Source organism: Acipenser ruthenus, chromosome 3 (genome assembly GCF_902713425.1).
Source record: "Acipenser ruthenus chromosome 3, fAciRut3.2 maternal haplotype, whole genome shotgun sequence".
NCBI classification, from domain to species: Eukaryota; Metazoa; Chordata; class Actinopteri; order Acipenseriformes; family Acipenseridae; genus Acipenser; species Acipenser ruthenus.
The window spans coordinates 85,869,658-85,882,753 of NC_081191.1; the positions used below are offsets into that span (position 1 = coordinate 85,869,658).

Here is a 13,096-nt window from a genome sequence, read left to right on the forward strand (position 1 = left end):
ATACCTGCTTCTACTTGGAGTAACTTTAGTTGCTACCCTTTTGAAAGTGAGATTTTTTTTTTTCGAAGTGGTTGTGTTGCAGGCAAGAGAAGGAGAATAATGAGGAGGGGGAGGTATCCTTTTGCTAGATTATACAGACCCTGTATTAGTTTTTTGGCCCTAACAGATGATCAGATTATTAGTCATTTTCGACTAAATACACAAGCAATATTGGATTTATGTGAGGAGTTATCAGAGAATTTGGAGAACTCCACAATGCGCAGCTTTGCTGTTCCTGTGGCAGTGAAGATAACCACTGACCTAGTAGCATTTTATGCTGCAGGGGGCTTTCTAAGTATGGAGGATAGTTTATGCCAAAATGAAAAATAAAATAAACAAACAAATAAATAAATGTATATTTTATTTATTATTTATTTATTTATTTTTCATTTTGGCATAAAATATCCTCCATATCAAAGATCCATCGGAGACCTCAGGTATAAGCCAGTCTACTATGTCCAAAGTGACTGAAGTGACTGCATGTGAATAAATATATATGCTTTCTGAAAACTACACATTTGTCACAACAAACAAAATAATAATTGTATACAATTGCAGGAATTTTATCCCATCCTCTTTTTTCTATGGTCCCGGGATCTGTTGATTATTTGCCGTGCAGGATGATTCTATATAGGCTAAATAAGGAACTGCATCAACAAGTATTTCTACTTACTATAAAATTAGGTTTTAAGAACATAAGAAAGTTTACAAACGAGAGGAGGCCATTCAGCCCATCTTGCTCGTTTGGTTGTTAGTAGCTTATTGATCCCAGAATCTCATCAAGCAGCTTCTTGAAGGATCCCAGGGTGTCAGCTTCAACAACATTACTGGGGAGTTGGTTCCGGAGTTGGTTCCAGACCCTCACAATTCTCTGTGTAAAAAAGTGCCTCCTATTTTCTGTTCTGAATGCCCCTTTATCTAATCTCCATTTATGACCCCTGGTCCTTGTTTCTTTTTTCAGGTCAAAGAAGTCCCCTGGCTCGACATTGCCTTTTAGGATTTTGAATGTTTGAATCAGATCGCCGCGTAGTCTTCTTTGTTCAAGACTGAATAGATTCAATTCTTTTAGCCTGTCTGCATACGACATGCCTTTTAAACCCAGGATAATTCTGGTTGCTCTTCTTTGCACTCTTTCTAGAGCAGCAATATCCTTTTTGTAACAAGGTGACCAGAACTGAACACAGTATTCTAGGTGAGGTCTTACTAATGCATTGTAAAGTTTTAACATTACTTCCCTTGATTTAAATTCAACACTTTTGACAATATATCCGAGCATCTTGTTGGCCTTTTTTATAGCTTCCCCACATTGTCTAGAGGAAGACATTTCTGAGTCAACATAAACTCCTAGGTCTTTTTCATAGTTCCCTTCTTCAATTTCAGTATCTCCCATATGATATTTATAATGCACATTTTTATTGCCTGCATGCAATACTTTACACTTTTCTCTATTAAATTTCATTTGCCATGTGTCTGCCCAATTCTGAATGCTGTCTAGATCATTTTGAATGACCTTTGCTGCTGCAACAGTGTTTGCCACTCCTCCTATTTTTGTGGCGTATGCAAATTTAACAAGTGCTTACTATACCAGAATCTAAATCATTAATGTAGATTAGGAATAGCAAAGGACCTAATACTGATCCCTGTGGTACACCACTGGTTACCTCGCTCCATTTTGAAGTATCTCCTCTAATCAGTACTTTCTGTTTTCTGCATGTTAACCACTCCCTAATCCATGTGCATGCATTTCCTTGAATCCCTACTGCGTTCAGTTTGAGAATTAATCTTTTATGCAGGACTTTGTCAAACGATTTCTGGAAATCTAAATAAACCATGTCGTATGCATTGCAATTATCCAATTATCCATTATCTGTTATTTTATCCTTTCTCCAAAACCGAGGGCAGACTCTCCTGTTGTATTGGGGGTTGCAGCTATTTACTGTAAAGCACGCCTTGTGTTTTTTTTTTTTTTCAGAAATGCAAATGACCATTACAAATGCAGAAATAACTACTTTTCAGCAATTCTGGGCCCCATCTGCTCATTACCATCCTAATTGATATGCTGCCTAGTCAATGAGCATGTTAGTGACTACATGTTTTCGAAAATCACAGCTACATTGACATGTCTATATCCAATGTAAACTGTAGGAGAGAATTTAGTCATCTAGATGAGCATAAGCGATTTAGATGCTTAGACCCCTAATTGAACACTTATACCCTTTCACACAGATGAGTTATGACAGCTCAGAACCGGCACTGATGCGGCGTTTTGGTCTGTGAATTGCCTAACTGTCACAGAGCCGTCATATTTTATTCTGTCTCTGAACTGTCTTAATTCCTGTGAGAAATACTATAACGGCACTGAAGCGCTATCCAGGGCGACTTACAGTTGTTACAAAATATCACATTGCAGAATATCACATTACAGATAAGAGCAGTTATAAAGTACAGTAAAATAAGTAGAAAGATCAAATTCAAATAAGACAAAATAAAGAATACAGTAAATAATTACATTTAAGAGCGAATTTGACTAAACTTATAGTAAGAGCAGTAAACTTATAGTACACATTTGCTTATAAGAGTAAATTGTTTAATATGTTATCAATTCATATTTTAGCAAAAATAATGTTAACAGTGATCTTATCATGGACTAAAACACCAAAGCACAATTGCTTTACATATGAATTCGCATGACATGCCATTTTGCATGCTGTATATGCATTTGATTTACTTGTTCTTTCCTTTGTGTTTCATCAATGTGTTGTCTGTGTGATCTCTGTGTACTCATTGTTTTGGTTATGTTGTGATTTCAGTTGATTTTATAGGTGGACTTGATTCATACACCTACCACCACCACTCACCCCTGAAAGCTTCTCCTGTCCAGTTAAAACCTGTTTACCTGTAAGTAAAGGAATTAGTATTTTTGAACAATACATCTCCTTTTCTAACTGGACTAAACGACTAACCCAATATAGTTGCCCATACCAACTACCACTTAACAACCTGTTAACATATTGCGAACAACACTGCTGCTTCTGATACAGATCAGTAAATCACCCAATATTTTATATTCAGAAAGAAAGGCTGACCACATGATACATTTCAGTGCTTTATACGATAATGCATACACATTAATAATTACAATTAATTACTTTATTGCCAGCCTCATTGCGACTGGCAGGACTGCCAGTGCTAAAGATTTTAAATGATTTAGCCATGTGGTTAGCGCTGGTGAAACATGGGCTACCAGCGGTATTAGACTGGTGTCTAAGCCAACCTTCCCCTGTTGAACAAGGCTTGCAGCATAGTGATGGATTGGGAGGTAGAGCTTGATTGACCAATGCGACCGGTGTACAGAGAAAAAGTGGAGTTATTGTTTTAACACACAAACCCTTTCCTTTTTCTTTTTTTTATAGCTGGCCATTTTTTAAATCTGTTTGCGTACAATGCACTATTTATTTTAACAACACATCTAACCATGCACATCTATAATTGCAGTGGACAGCATTACAAAAATAAAGATAAAAAGATCCAAAGCAAATGGGTTTTTTTTTTAGAACCAAACACCCTGCTTTAAGAATTTTTTGTTAATAGTCTGTATCTCTAATTATACAGGTAAATAAAACTGAATATAATAAGTGTAACAATATTGTTTATCCAAATGTATAATTTGCATGCTGTTGGTCTCGTGTCAAATGATCCAAGAACACGCTCACCTGAGGATCTACACAAATTGTAAAGTTTTACAATTTTACCTCAAAGCTTTAATAATAATTTAAAAAAAAAAATCTTGAATGAAGGGGTTAAAGGAAAGATATCACAACAGTTTTATACAAACTAATGACTGACACTTTCTGATACCTGCCACTTCAGTGTGTCCCACTCAGCAGCTGTGACTCACAATAAGGCTTGCATGGCATTTATAGAATTCTCACTACATTAGCAGCTCTGTTAAGTGCTACACTAAATGGGGTCTGTATTTATCACTGAGGCAGGAGAAGCCATTATGAAAGTCATTATGAAAGTGTCAAAAATGAAATCAGGGAAGCAGATGCGTCATGCTAAAGATAATGCATTTCTTTCTGACCAGCCTATACAAATACCTCTATATTTATAACAAAAAACAATTAAAGCTAGTTCTAGTCCTTGATAAGTCCTACGTTTTTTAAAGCATCTTAATTGTAAAAAGTAATTTCTCTGACGAGGTGCAATACTGCTTGGAATTTCAGTTATATGGCAACATTTTAAGGCACTTGCAAAACTTCACAATAGATAAAAGTACTTGCTGGTGGTTTCCCTTAGGTAATACAATGCTTATCCCTACTTCCTCATGTTATTTCCTTGTGTATTTTCCTTATGGTATCAATGTTTCAAATCAATAATTTTACTATGCTAGAATACAGCCATGTACAACTTGTAACATGTTTACTACAATTTTTAAGCTGCTCTCCTGTTCTCCAACTGTTACACAAATTTAATACTGGAACTTCCACGTTTTTAAAAGCAGTAAGATTTAAATAACATTAAGTGGGGTTTCAGGCAATTAGAAACCTTGAAAACATTAGTATTTTCAGATTAATACATTTCTGAAACCTCAAGCTTTTTCTTTTTTTTATTATTCTCTTGTAATGGACTCCGAGCCATATATACATTAATACTAGAGATCGGCACGGATATCCGAAAACTCCGGTACCTGTCAGGTTTAAAATGATCCGACCTAACCCGGGTCTCTTTTTGCTACCCAGGTATCAATTATTAATTTGAGAATTTTAAGAAAATGTTGGAAATATGACAAAGCAGTTGTAAGAGCGGGTCTCTGGCCGGCATAATAAAGACAGCGTTAAAACAAGCTTTGCATTAAGCCTTTTGTTAACTGACAGGGTATCAAGGTTCTGCAGAAAACACACAGTGAATGGCAAGTACACCTCAATATTTACTGTGGCGACTATTCTTCTCAGGAACTAAATCGGAAAGAAAACAACATAACATCCTGTTGGGTTTATTTCAGTGATAACTCTGTGATCCATTTAACCATGTGGCTTCCAATATGAAATGCTTTATCTACAGTTATTGCACAGATGTAATTTCTTACCAAAAAGATCAAACAAGTAGCCTTTATTTAAAAATAAATAAAGTATTGGGAGCGGTGTAAACAGACTGAAAAGCGTAAACATGTTTTAATTTATTTGAAGTAGATTAACTAAGAAAAAGCTAATTCTACACAATGCTTTGCTTGGATGCCATTGTTATGTATTCACAAGACAGAATTTAGTGATCAGGAATGGCACCTTATTGTTACAACCAAACAGACAGATATGTCCCAAAACTCTTTTACGACTGCCGTCAAAACCCAGGTGCCTCATTTTACGGTAGCTGTTGCGACAGTTCATAACATAATAACGGTGCTGTACTACTGCATTAGTTTAAAACTGAACATAACAGCCATGTTAACAACAGCAGCAGCGGAATATGGCCAATATATGTCGCAATGAATCCCGCAGCATGAAGTGCATTTAACAGTGTGGAGTAATGGGGCAGCAGTGTGGAGTAGTGGGTAGGGCTCTGGACTCTTGACCGGAGGGTCGTGGGTTCAATCCCCGTGGAGGACACTGCTGCTGTACTCTTGAGCAAGGTACTTTACCCAGATTGCTCCAGTAAAAATCCACCTGTATAAATGGGTAATTGTATGTAAAAATAATATGTAAAAAATAATGTAATTGAATGTAAAAATAATGTGATATCTTGTAACAATTGTAAGTCGCCCTGGATGAGGGTGTCTGCTAAGAAATAAATAATAATAATAATAACATTAACTGTATTTAAACCAGGGCTTCTCAGACTTGGTCCTGGGGTCCCACTTTGTCTGCTGGTTTTCATTCTAACTAAGCTCTCAACTACTGTACTTAACTGGACCCTTCACTGAACTGATCATTTGCTTATTTAGCCCTTTTTACTTGTTTTCAGCTCTTAAACAGTTGCAGATTTCAAGTTAGCTGTAACATTTTATTAGAAACTTGAACTTCAACTGTTTAAGAGCTGAAAACAATTAAAAAGGTCTAATTAAGCAAATTCTCAGTTCAATTAATGGTCTAGTTAAGTTATTGAGAGCTCGGTTGGGATGAAAACCAGCACACTGGGGTTGGGAACCACTGATGCACAAACTTATGCACAAAATCTGAAGAAGCAAAAATAAATAACCACAGGAAGAATACTGTATCATTTGTGGGGGGTGTTTTCATTGCTAAGATGAAATGTACTTTCTCATTCTTATTTTTTTTTTTACTGAATAATAACACAGAGATTGGTGAGTATATGGAATGCTACCTAGTCATGCAGTTGAGGCAGAAACACTTAGATTCTATAATTCTGAGATCAATCAACTACAAGTAACCGGACAAGCTTAGCTGGGCAAAAAGGCCTCCTGTCGTTCGTAAATGTTCTTACGTTTCCTGTGTTTTTTAAAAGAAAACTTTTTTCAGAGACTTTCACTGTGCACCATCATTCTTAAGTGAAATGTTATTTGGCACAACTATTATTTTGGATATGTAATCAAATAAGAAAGATGACAATAATAAGTATATCAGCAATGCAACAGTAAACTGAAAAGTGTAATTGCTATTTTTATCTAACCTTGTATTTGCTTTCACTGGGTTCAATTTCAGTGTCTTTTTTTCCAGAATGTGTTATTAATAATGGTATTGACAGCTGGGGCCCCTCAAAACTTAAATGCAGTAGGACTTTCCTTACAAACCACATTTTCTCCATACTTGTTCATTTGGCAGGTATTTGTGGTACTATATCTCCTGGTTTCTGTCTGCTGTCAAAATGCATTTTGGGGATGTCAGTCACCTAGGTTGTCAAACAATAACATAGTCATTACATTTATGAATTTTGAAGCTCAGCTATTTTATGTATTTCTGGTTTCTGTAACCCAGTTTCTAGTTACCCAGTAACTTGCAAAAACCTGTTTAGCTGACAACATAACCTGAGCGAATATTATCTTATGAAAAAGCTCACTGGCATCTGTTACTGGGTATTATTCAAACACACACAAAAAAGAAACTCAAAATTCAACACCTAAATGAAAGAAGTTGTAAAGGTTTATATTTTAGTATTGATGTTTTTCTTGTTTCCTTTTGTCTGGCAGATCGAAGTAAATGAGGAAAACCAACTGATTCCAGTTGAACAAACATGCTTCAAAAGAAAAGACATTTTATGCTACACAGCTCACTGAAGAGACAAACGGATGGAGATATATATTGAATACTGTGTGTGTGTGTGTGTGTGTGTGTGTGTGTGTGTGTGTGTGTGTGTGTGTGTGTGTGTGTGTGTGTGTGTGTGTGTGTGTGTGTGAGGACAGGTACTCCCACACTGTCAAATCTTTGACCAAATATCCAAAATGCTGCTTCATTACGGCAGCCCTCGGTAACCCTCAGTGTTTTAAACTACTTTTTTTGTTATTTAATGTGAAATATGTGTGTAAAAGCATGAGAACTGTATGATGACTTGCTGTGAAAATATTATGAGATCTGTTTTTTTCAGAAAAAAGCAGAACAGGTAGCTGATCTACTGACAGTAGTTATTCATTACTGCAGCCCTCAGAAGATATTTACATTGCATTATGCAATGATAATAAAGAGTTAGATGAATTTCATGAACACCAACACAGACCACGTAATTGGGTCAGATGTCACTGTGTAAAAGACATTTTCTCATTTTCATGTTTTTTTTTTCTTTTTACAGATTTATTAAATTATCTTTTGTAATGTAATGTTAGCATTACTTCATTTTTAATGTCTTGTGATTGTTAAATAATATTTCTATACATGTCATTTGACAAGCTCTCTTTTGCAGTAGCTAATTGTAATTAACACATGAACATTATACTGTAGTAACTTGTTTTTTTAATGAGGAGAAAAATATGGGTCACATAATTTGACACACATTTGTAAATATGTGTGTAAAAGACACTTGGCAGTGGTGATTCTTTTTGTTTTGCATCAGAATAATACTGTTTCCTTGAGAGTTAGGCTTATTCTCTTAAAGGCTGTGTCTAATTGGGATTGTTAATCTTGTGTGAATTCAGATATACAAAATTAATATGCATAGTGTGTATATACAGATAAAGTCAGCCAATTGTATCCTGAACGTGTGAGGCCAAGTAATGTTTTTTTTTTTTTTTTTCCCCAAAAGCGATAGCATGACAGTACTGCTGTAATTGCATTAAAGCCCAATACCTTTACTGTCATGCAAATGCTTTCGAACACAGACCACTGTGCAAATTTCAGTCTGTTGTCAGGCTCGTTTACAGAAATTAGAGGTATTTTGCTGGTGATGCTGCTCCTTCAAGTAGACCAGAATGCTAAATGACATAATTGTATTCCCTAAAACCAGGACTCAACAGATATGTCATTGTGCTAAATGTGTCAGGAAGTTTACCCCTCCAGTCCAGTTCTTTGTGACAACCACCAACTTCAGAAGTGTTCTTGTATGAAATGTTTTGGAGCTTTCCAGCAGTCTCATTGGATGACAAACATTCCCAGCTGTTTGGTTATCTCAGTACAACTGGGCCACTGTGATGTCACATGAGAGACATAAACTCTATATAAATAATTACACAGTGAGGAATGCTCAGCCTACAGACCATAAATACACAATATGCATATTTGGAAATTTAAAAAAATTAATATATATATTATAGCTGGCCATTTTTAAAATCTGTTTGCGTACAATGCACTATTTATTTTAACAACACATCTAACCATGCACATCTATAATTGCAGTGGACAGCATTACAAAAATAAAGATAAAAAGATCCAAAGCAAATGTTTGTTTTTTTTCAGAACCAAACACCCTGCTTTAAGTTGTTGTTAATAGTCTGTATTGCATATACCTATGACATACAGTATGTACATGGTTGATGTATTAATGCTACCTACAGTGATTATATTGAAAGCTTTTATTTTGTTGAATCGTTAGCTAGTTTGTAAGATTCAGGTTAAGGAGCAAACAGCCAATAAGACTTTGTGGTTTGAATGTTTTCATTTGTTGTTTTCTTGGAAGTTTTCCTTTTTTTAAAGATGCATATTCTTTAAATATACAGTACTGAAACACAGGCATATTTATACTGTATGAAATGTATAGTTCTTTTTTTTTGTTTTTCAAAATTTTAGTCGTCGCCAATTTTTTTACCCCAGTTTTCTCCCCAATTTAGTATGCCCAATTATTATCTGTATCCTTGGCTCACTGCTCGCAACCCCCCCGCCCACTCAGGAAACGGCGGCTGGAACACGCGTCCTCCGAAACGTGCTCCTGCCAAGCCGTCATTTTTCGCACTGCAGATCCACAGCGATGCCACCAGACCTATAGTGCTGGAGGACAACACAGATCTGGCGACTCCACTGCAGAACCACAGGCGCCCTATCGGCCACAGGGGTCGCTGATGCGCGATGAGCCGTGGATTCCCCTGCTGATCTAAGCCCTCCCTACCCGGGCAGCGCTCAGCCAATTGTGCGCCGCCCCCTAGGAACTCCCGGTCACGGTCGGCTGTGATATAGCCTGGATTCGAACCTGCGATCTCCCGGCTATAGGGCACATCCTGCACTCCGCGCGGAGCACCTTTACTGGATGCGCCACTCGGAAGCCCCGAAATGTATAGTTCTTAAGGCATTTTCTATGTGTACAGTTGAGACAAATGCTGTTTGACTAGTTGTTTTTTCTGCTAGGAACATTTAAAGCATGGGGAAAAACAAACACATGCTTTAAATTAGGCAACATAAGAAGTTACAAATAAAGTGTTCTAAGAGTCAAAACAAAACATTTCTGTGTAATGGAATAACAGCTCCATCTGCTGGATAACATAAAAAACTGAACAGTGAACTATATCATTTGTTATAGATTCAGATTTTGGAGATCTGCAATGCCTTACTGCTTATAAGGTTAAAGTACTATGTAATAAAATACATAATAAAAAATAAATAAATAAATAAATAAAACACGGTTTCAGGTTGGAGGCCCTATGGCTGAATGAAACTGCAAATGACAGTTACTGCTTTTCACCTTCAGATTGTCAGATTGCTTCCAGCTAAGGTCATTAACATTAAAAGGTCGCTTCAATCTGCTCTCAGGGACCGAGTTAATATTAAATAAATTCCTAATGGACAGGTGACAACTTTACCAAAATCACTATAACAATATTGGGACATTTGCAGGCAGTGGACTTAAAGGGTGGGATGAGAGTAGTATAGGGAGGCAGGGGATGGTGCATCGTATGTATTGTTCTCTGTATACAGATTAATAGATAACCCTAATCTTCAATGCTGTCAATCCAGTGCATTTCAGAGCACTTTGGAGGCCAGTTGTTTTGCATGCTACGTACTATATATATATATAGTACGTAGCATGCAAAAACATTTATATATAAACATTTATAATTTCTATATATAAACATTTATAATTTCCCTGTGAAATTGCCAATATACCACCCACCTGTGAGATTACCCATATAAACAACATTTAAGCATTAGTGTTCAGCTCATTTAGCGTGTGCAATTGCTTCATTGGCATCCCTCTGCCAACTTTGCATTGCCTTTTGCAGTTCTGAGGTTAAACACTCATCACTCATGTCCGTAGCATTAGTCAGCAGATAACTTTACCCGCAGAGAGTTGCAGAGACCAGTTTCTGACAGCCTGCCATAATTACTTGGGTTGATTAAATATCCGTTGAAACTGGTTTGTTCTCGGTTTGCTGCCAATGGAAATACATATAAATTGTTTTAACTCCCAGTGGCAGGTGGAAATGTGGTATTTGGAAACACACACACACAGTGAGCACTCTGAATCTGACTATTTGAAAGTGAAAATAACATTCAATTATTGTAATTTTGTAAGTTTCTCAGGGGGAACGGTGAACCATAGATCTATAAAATCTCTGGTGGATGGAAAGCTTTTGTTATTCCATTCATCTTCTTTAGGCGATGCCATTTAAAAAATTCAGTTTTGCATCACTGGTCCATACTGCCCAGTACCTCCCAACACTGCCAGGTTTACATAGATGTTCAGTAACGTAGGGTTTATCTTTTTATGTTTGCTCCAATTCAGGAAATGTATGTGTGAAGGTTGTAGTCTGTGAAAGTATTTTATGTAGAACAGTAGATTTTATGCACATACAATTTTTATCTATGTACATATTATACAAATTCTTTTTTGTGTGATCTGACAAGTGATTGATAGAAACACAATGTACACATTTTACTGATATAGAGGACCCCGTGTGGGGTTATTGTGTGCAAATTAGTATTAATAACAGAGTATTGGTCATTTATTAATAAATATGTAAATTGGAGTAGCAGAGAACAGTCTGATGGTTTCATTTATTAATGTATTCATTTCAATACAAACGTTTGCTTTCCAGTAAGACAAATGGTAATCTCTCACATAAATAAAGCGATTACAAAAATATATAATGCCGATTTACAAAAAAACACATAATAATTTGTGTACATTTTGTTTGTTCTGTTAAATAGGTTAATCATAAAAATGAATGTCTACAATCTTTCATATACAGTACCAAAATCAATTATGGAAACAAATGATTTACAGAATGACTGGGGGTGTGGATTTTATTCCCCATTTTCCTCCTTACTTACTAAATATTTTGGTACCTCTGAATAGTTGAGCATCTTTCAAAATATGCAAACTATTTTAATGAGCAAGCCCTTTCACCAGTATAATAGTACCCCAAAATGTTCTCCTTTTTCATGGCAAGCAGTAAAACAGAATGGGGAGTTTGTTGCCGGATAACTTCACTCAGACTACATGTTCATTGAGTGTCTTGGTATCCCTGAATAAAAAAGCATCTCCTCTATAGAACTATGCAAAGATTTTAATGTGCTGTCTGTCCTACAAGTGATATTGTACCATTAAAACCTTTTGCATATTTTTAAAGAAGAAATGATTATCTATTGAGAAAAAACTAAGTATTTAGTAAGGGGCCTGAGTGCAGAAAAATAGGGAATACAATTCCCACTCCAGTCATTCGGTAAGTCATTTGTATCTGTTACTGTATATATTTACCTTTACCAATCAATACCAATCTGACAGTGTGAAATTGAACCGGTCGTGATCAAACCAACTAATACCATTCATATGTTATCTGTGATTATTTGACTACACTTTCTTTTATCCATTTGATATAAAAATATTTTTTTATTTAGCTTGTTTCCAAAAAGGTCAACGTTCATTGCCATTGATTGGTACACAATTGTATAGATGAGGGAAATGCAGCTGTACTTGTTATGAAACCATTTGAATATGCATCCATTTAATACCTGCCAACAAAACTGTTAAAGTTGCACAACCCAAATTATATATATAAAGCTTAAAAAGCTGTCTAACAAGGATAAGCAATACTTGAAGATAACATCCTTAAGGAATAGAAAGAAGAGATGTGTTGACTTGACAACAGAACTGGCAGAAGGCACAGGTGTCATTGTCCATCAAATCAACAGAATGAAGGTCACTCTTGAAATCAGGATGTGTTGCAGTAAGAATACCTCTGTTAAGAAAGGGGAACAAGACTAAAAGGCTAAAATATGCACAAGACGACAGAAATTGGACTATGGAACGATGGTCAAAGGTGCTTTGGACTGTTGACGGATGAACGACACCTGTGCCTTCTGCCAGTTCTGTTGTCAATTCAACACGTCTTCTTTCTATTCCTTAAGGATAGTATCTTCATCTCAAGTCTGCAACAGAATTAATAACTTATTAGCTATGTTGCGATTCTTTTTATCTATACGCCACAAGCCATGAACATGCTATGTGCAAGTTTGTCAGTATGTGCCTCGTAATCATGTAACTCACGATGTAAGCTAAAAACGTTAGGTTACTTACCGTAACCCTGGTTCCCTGAAAGAGAAGAAAACCACCAACCAATACTTTTGGGATATGCCTGCCTTAGGTAGGTACTCACTGAGTATTTTATGTCAGAGCTGCCGATAGGCCCCTCCGTGGAGTGCCGCCCTCGGTCCCGCCTGCCGGGGGAATAAATAGTCGCCCA

At 36.3% G+C, this 13,096-nt stretch overlaps 1 protein-coding gene across 4 annotated transcripts in view; it reads left to right on the plus strand.

Annotated features, from left to right (window-relative positions):
• LOC117394182 (sodium/potassium-transporting ATPase subunit beta-1-interacting protein 3-like) overlaps positions 1-11,870 on the plus strand; it is a 137,727-nt gene extending 125,857 nt beyond the window's left edge. For 2 of the 4 annotated variants that reach the window (XM_059018185.1, XM_059018177.1), the window contains exon 6: positions 7,184-11,870. Coding sequence is in view for 2 of the 4 variants with exons in the window: in XM_059018177.1 (XP_058874160.1) it covers positions 7,184-7,197 (14 nt within the window). In the remaining 2 variants the exon portion in view is untranslated. Of the gene's footprint in view, positions 1-2,849; positions 2,938-7,183 lie in introns of those variants that run through there. The other 2 variants (XM_059018170.1, XM_059018196.1) reach the window with 2 other exon arrangements.
• The last annotated feature ends 1,226 nt before the right edge of the window (positions 11,871-13,096 follow it).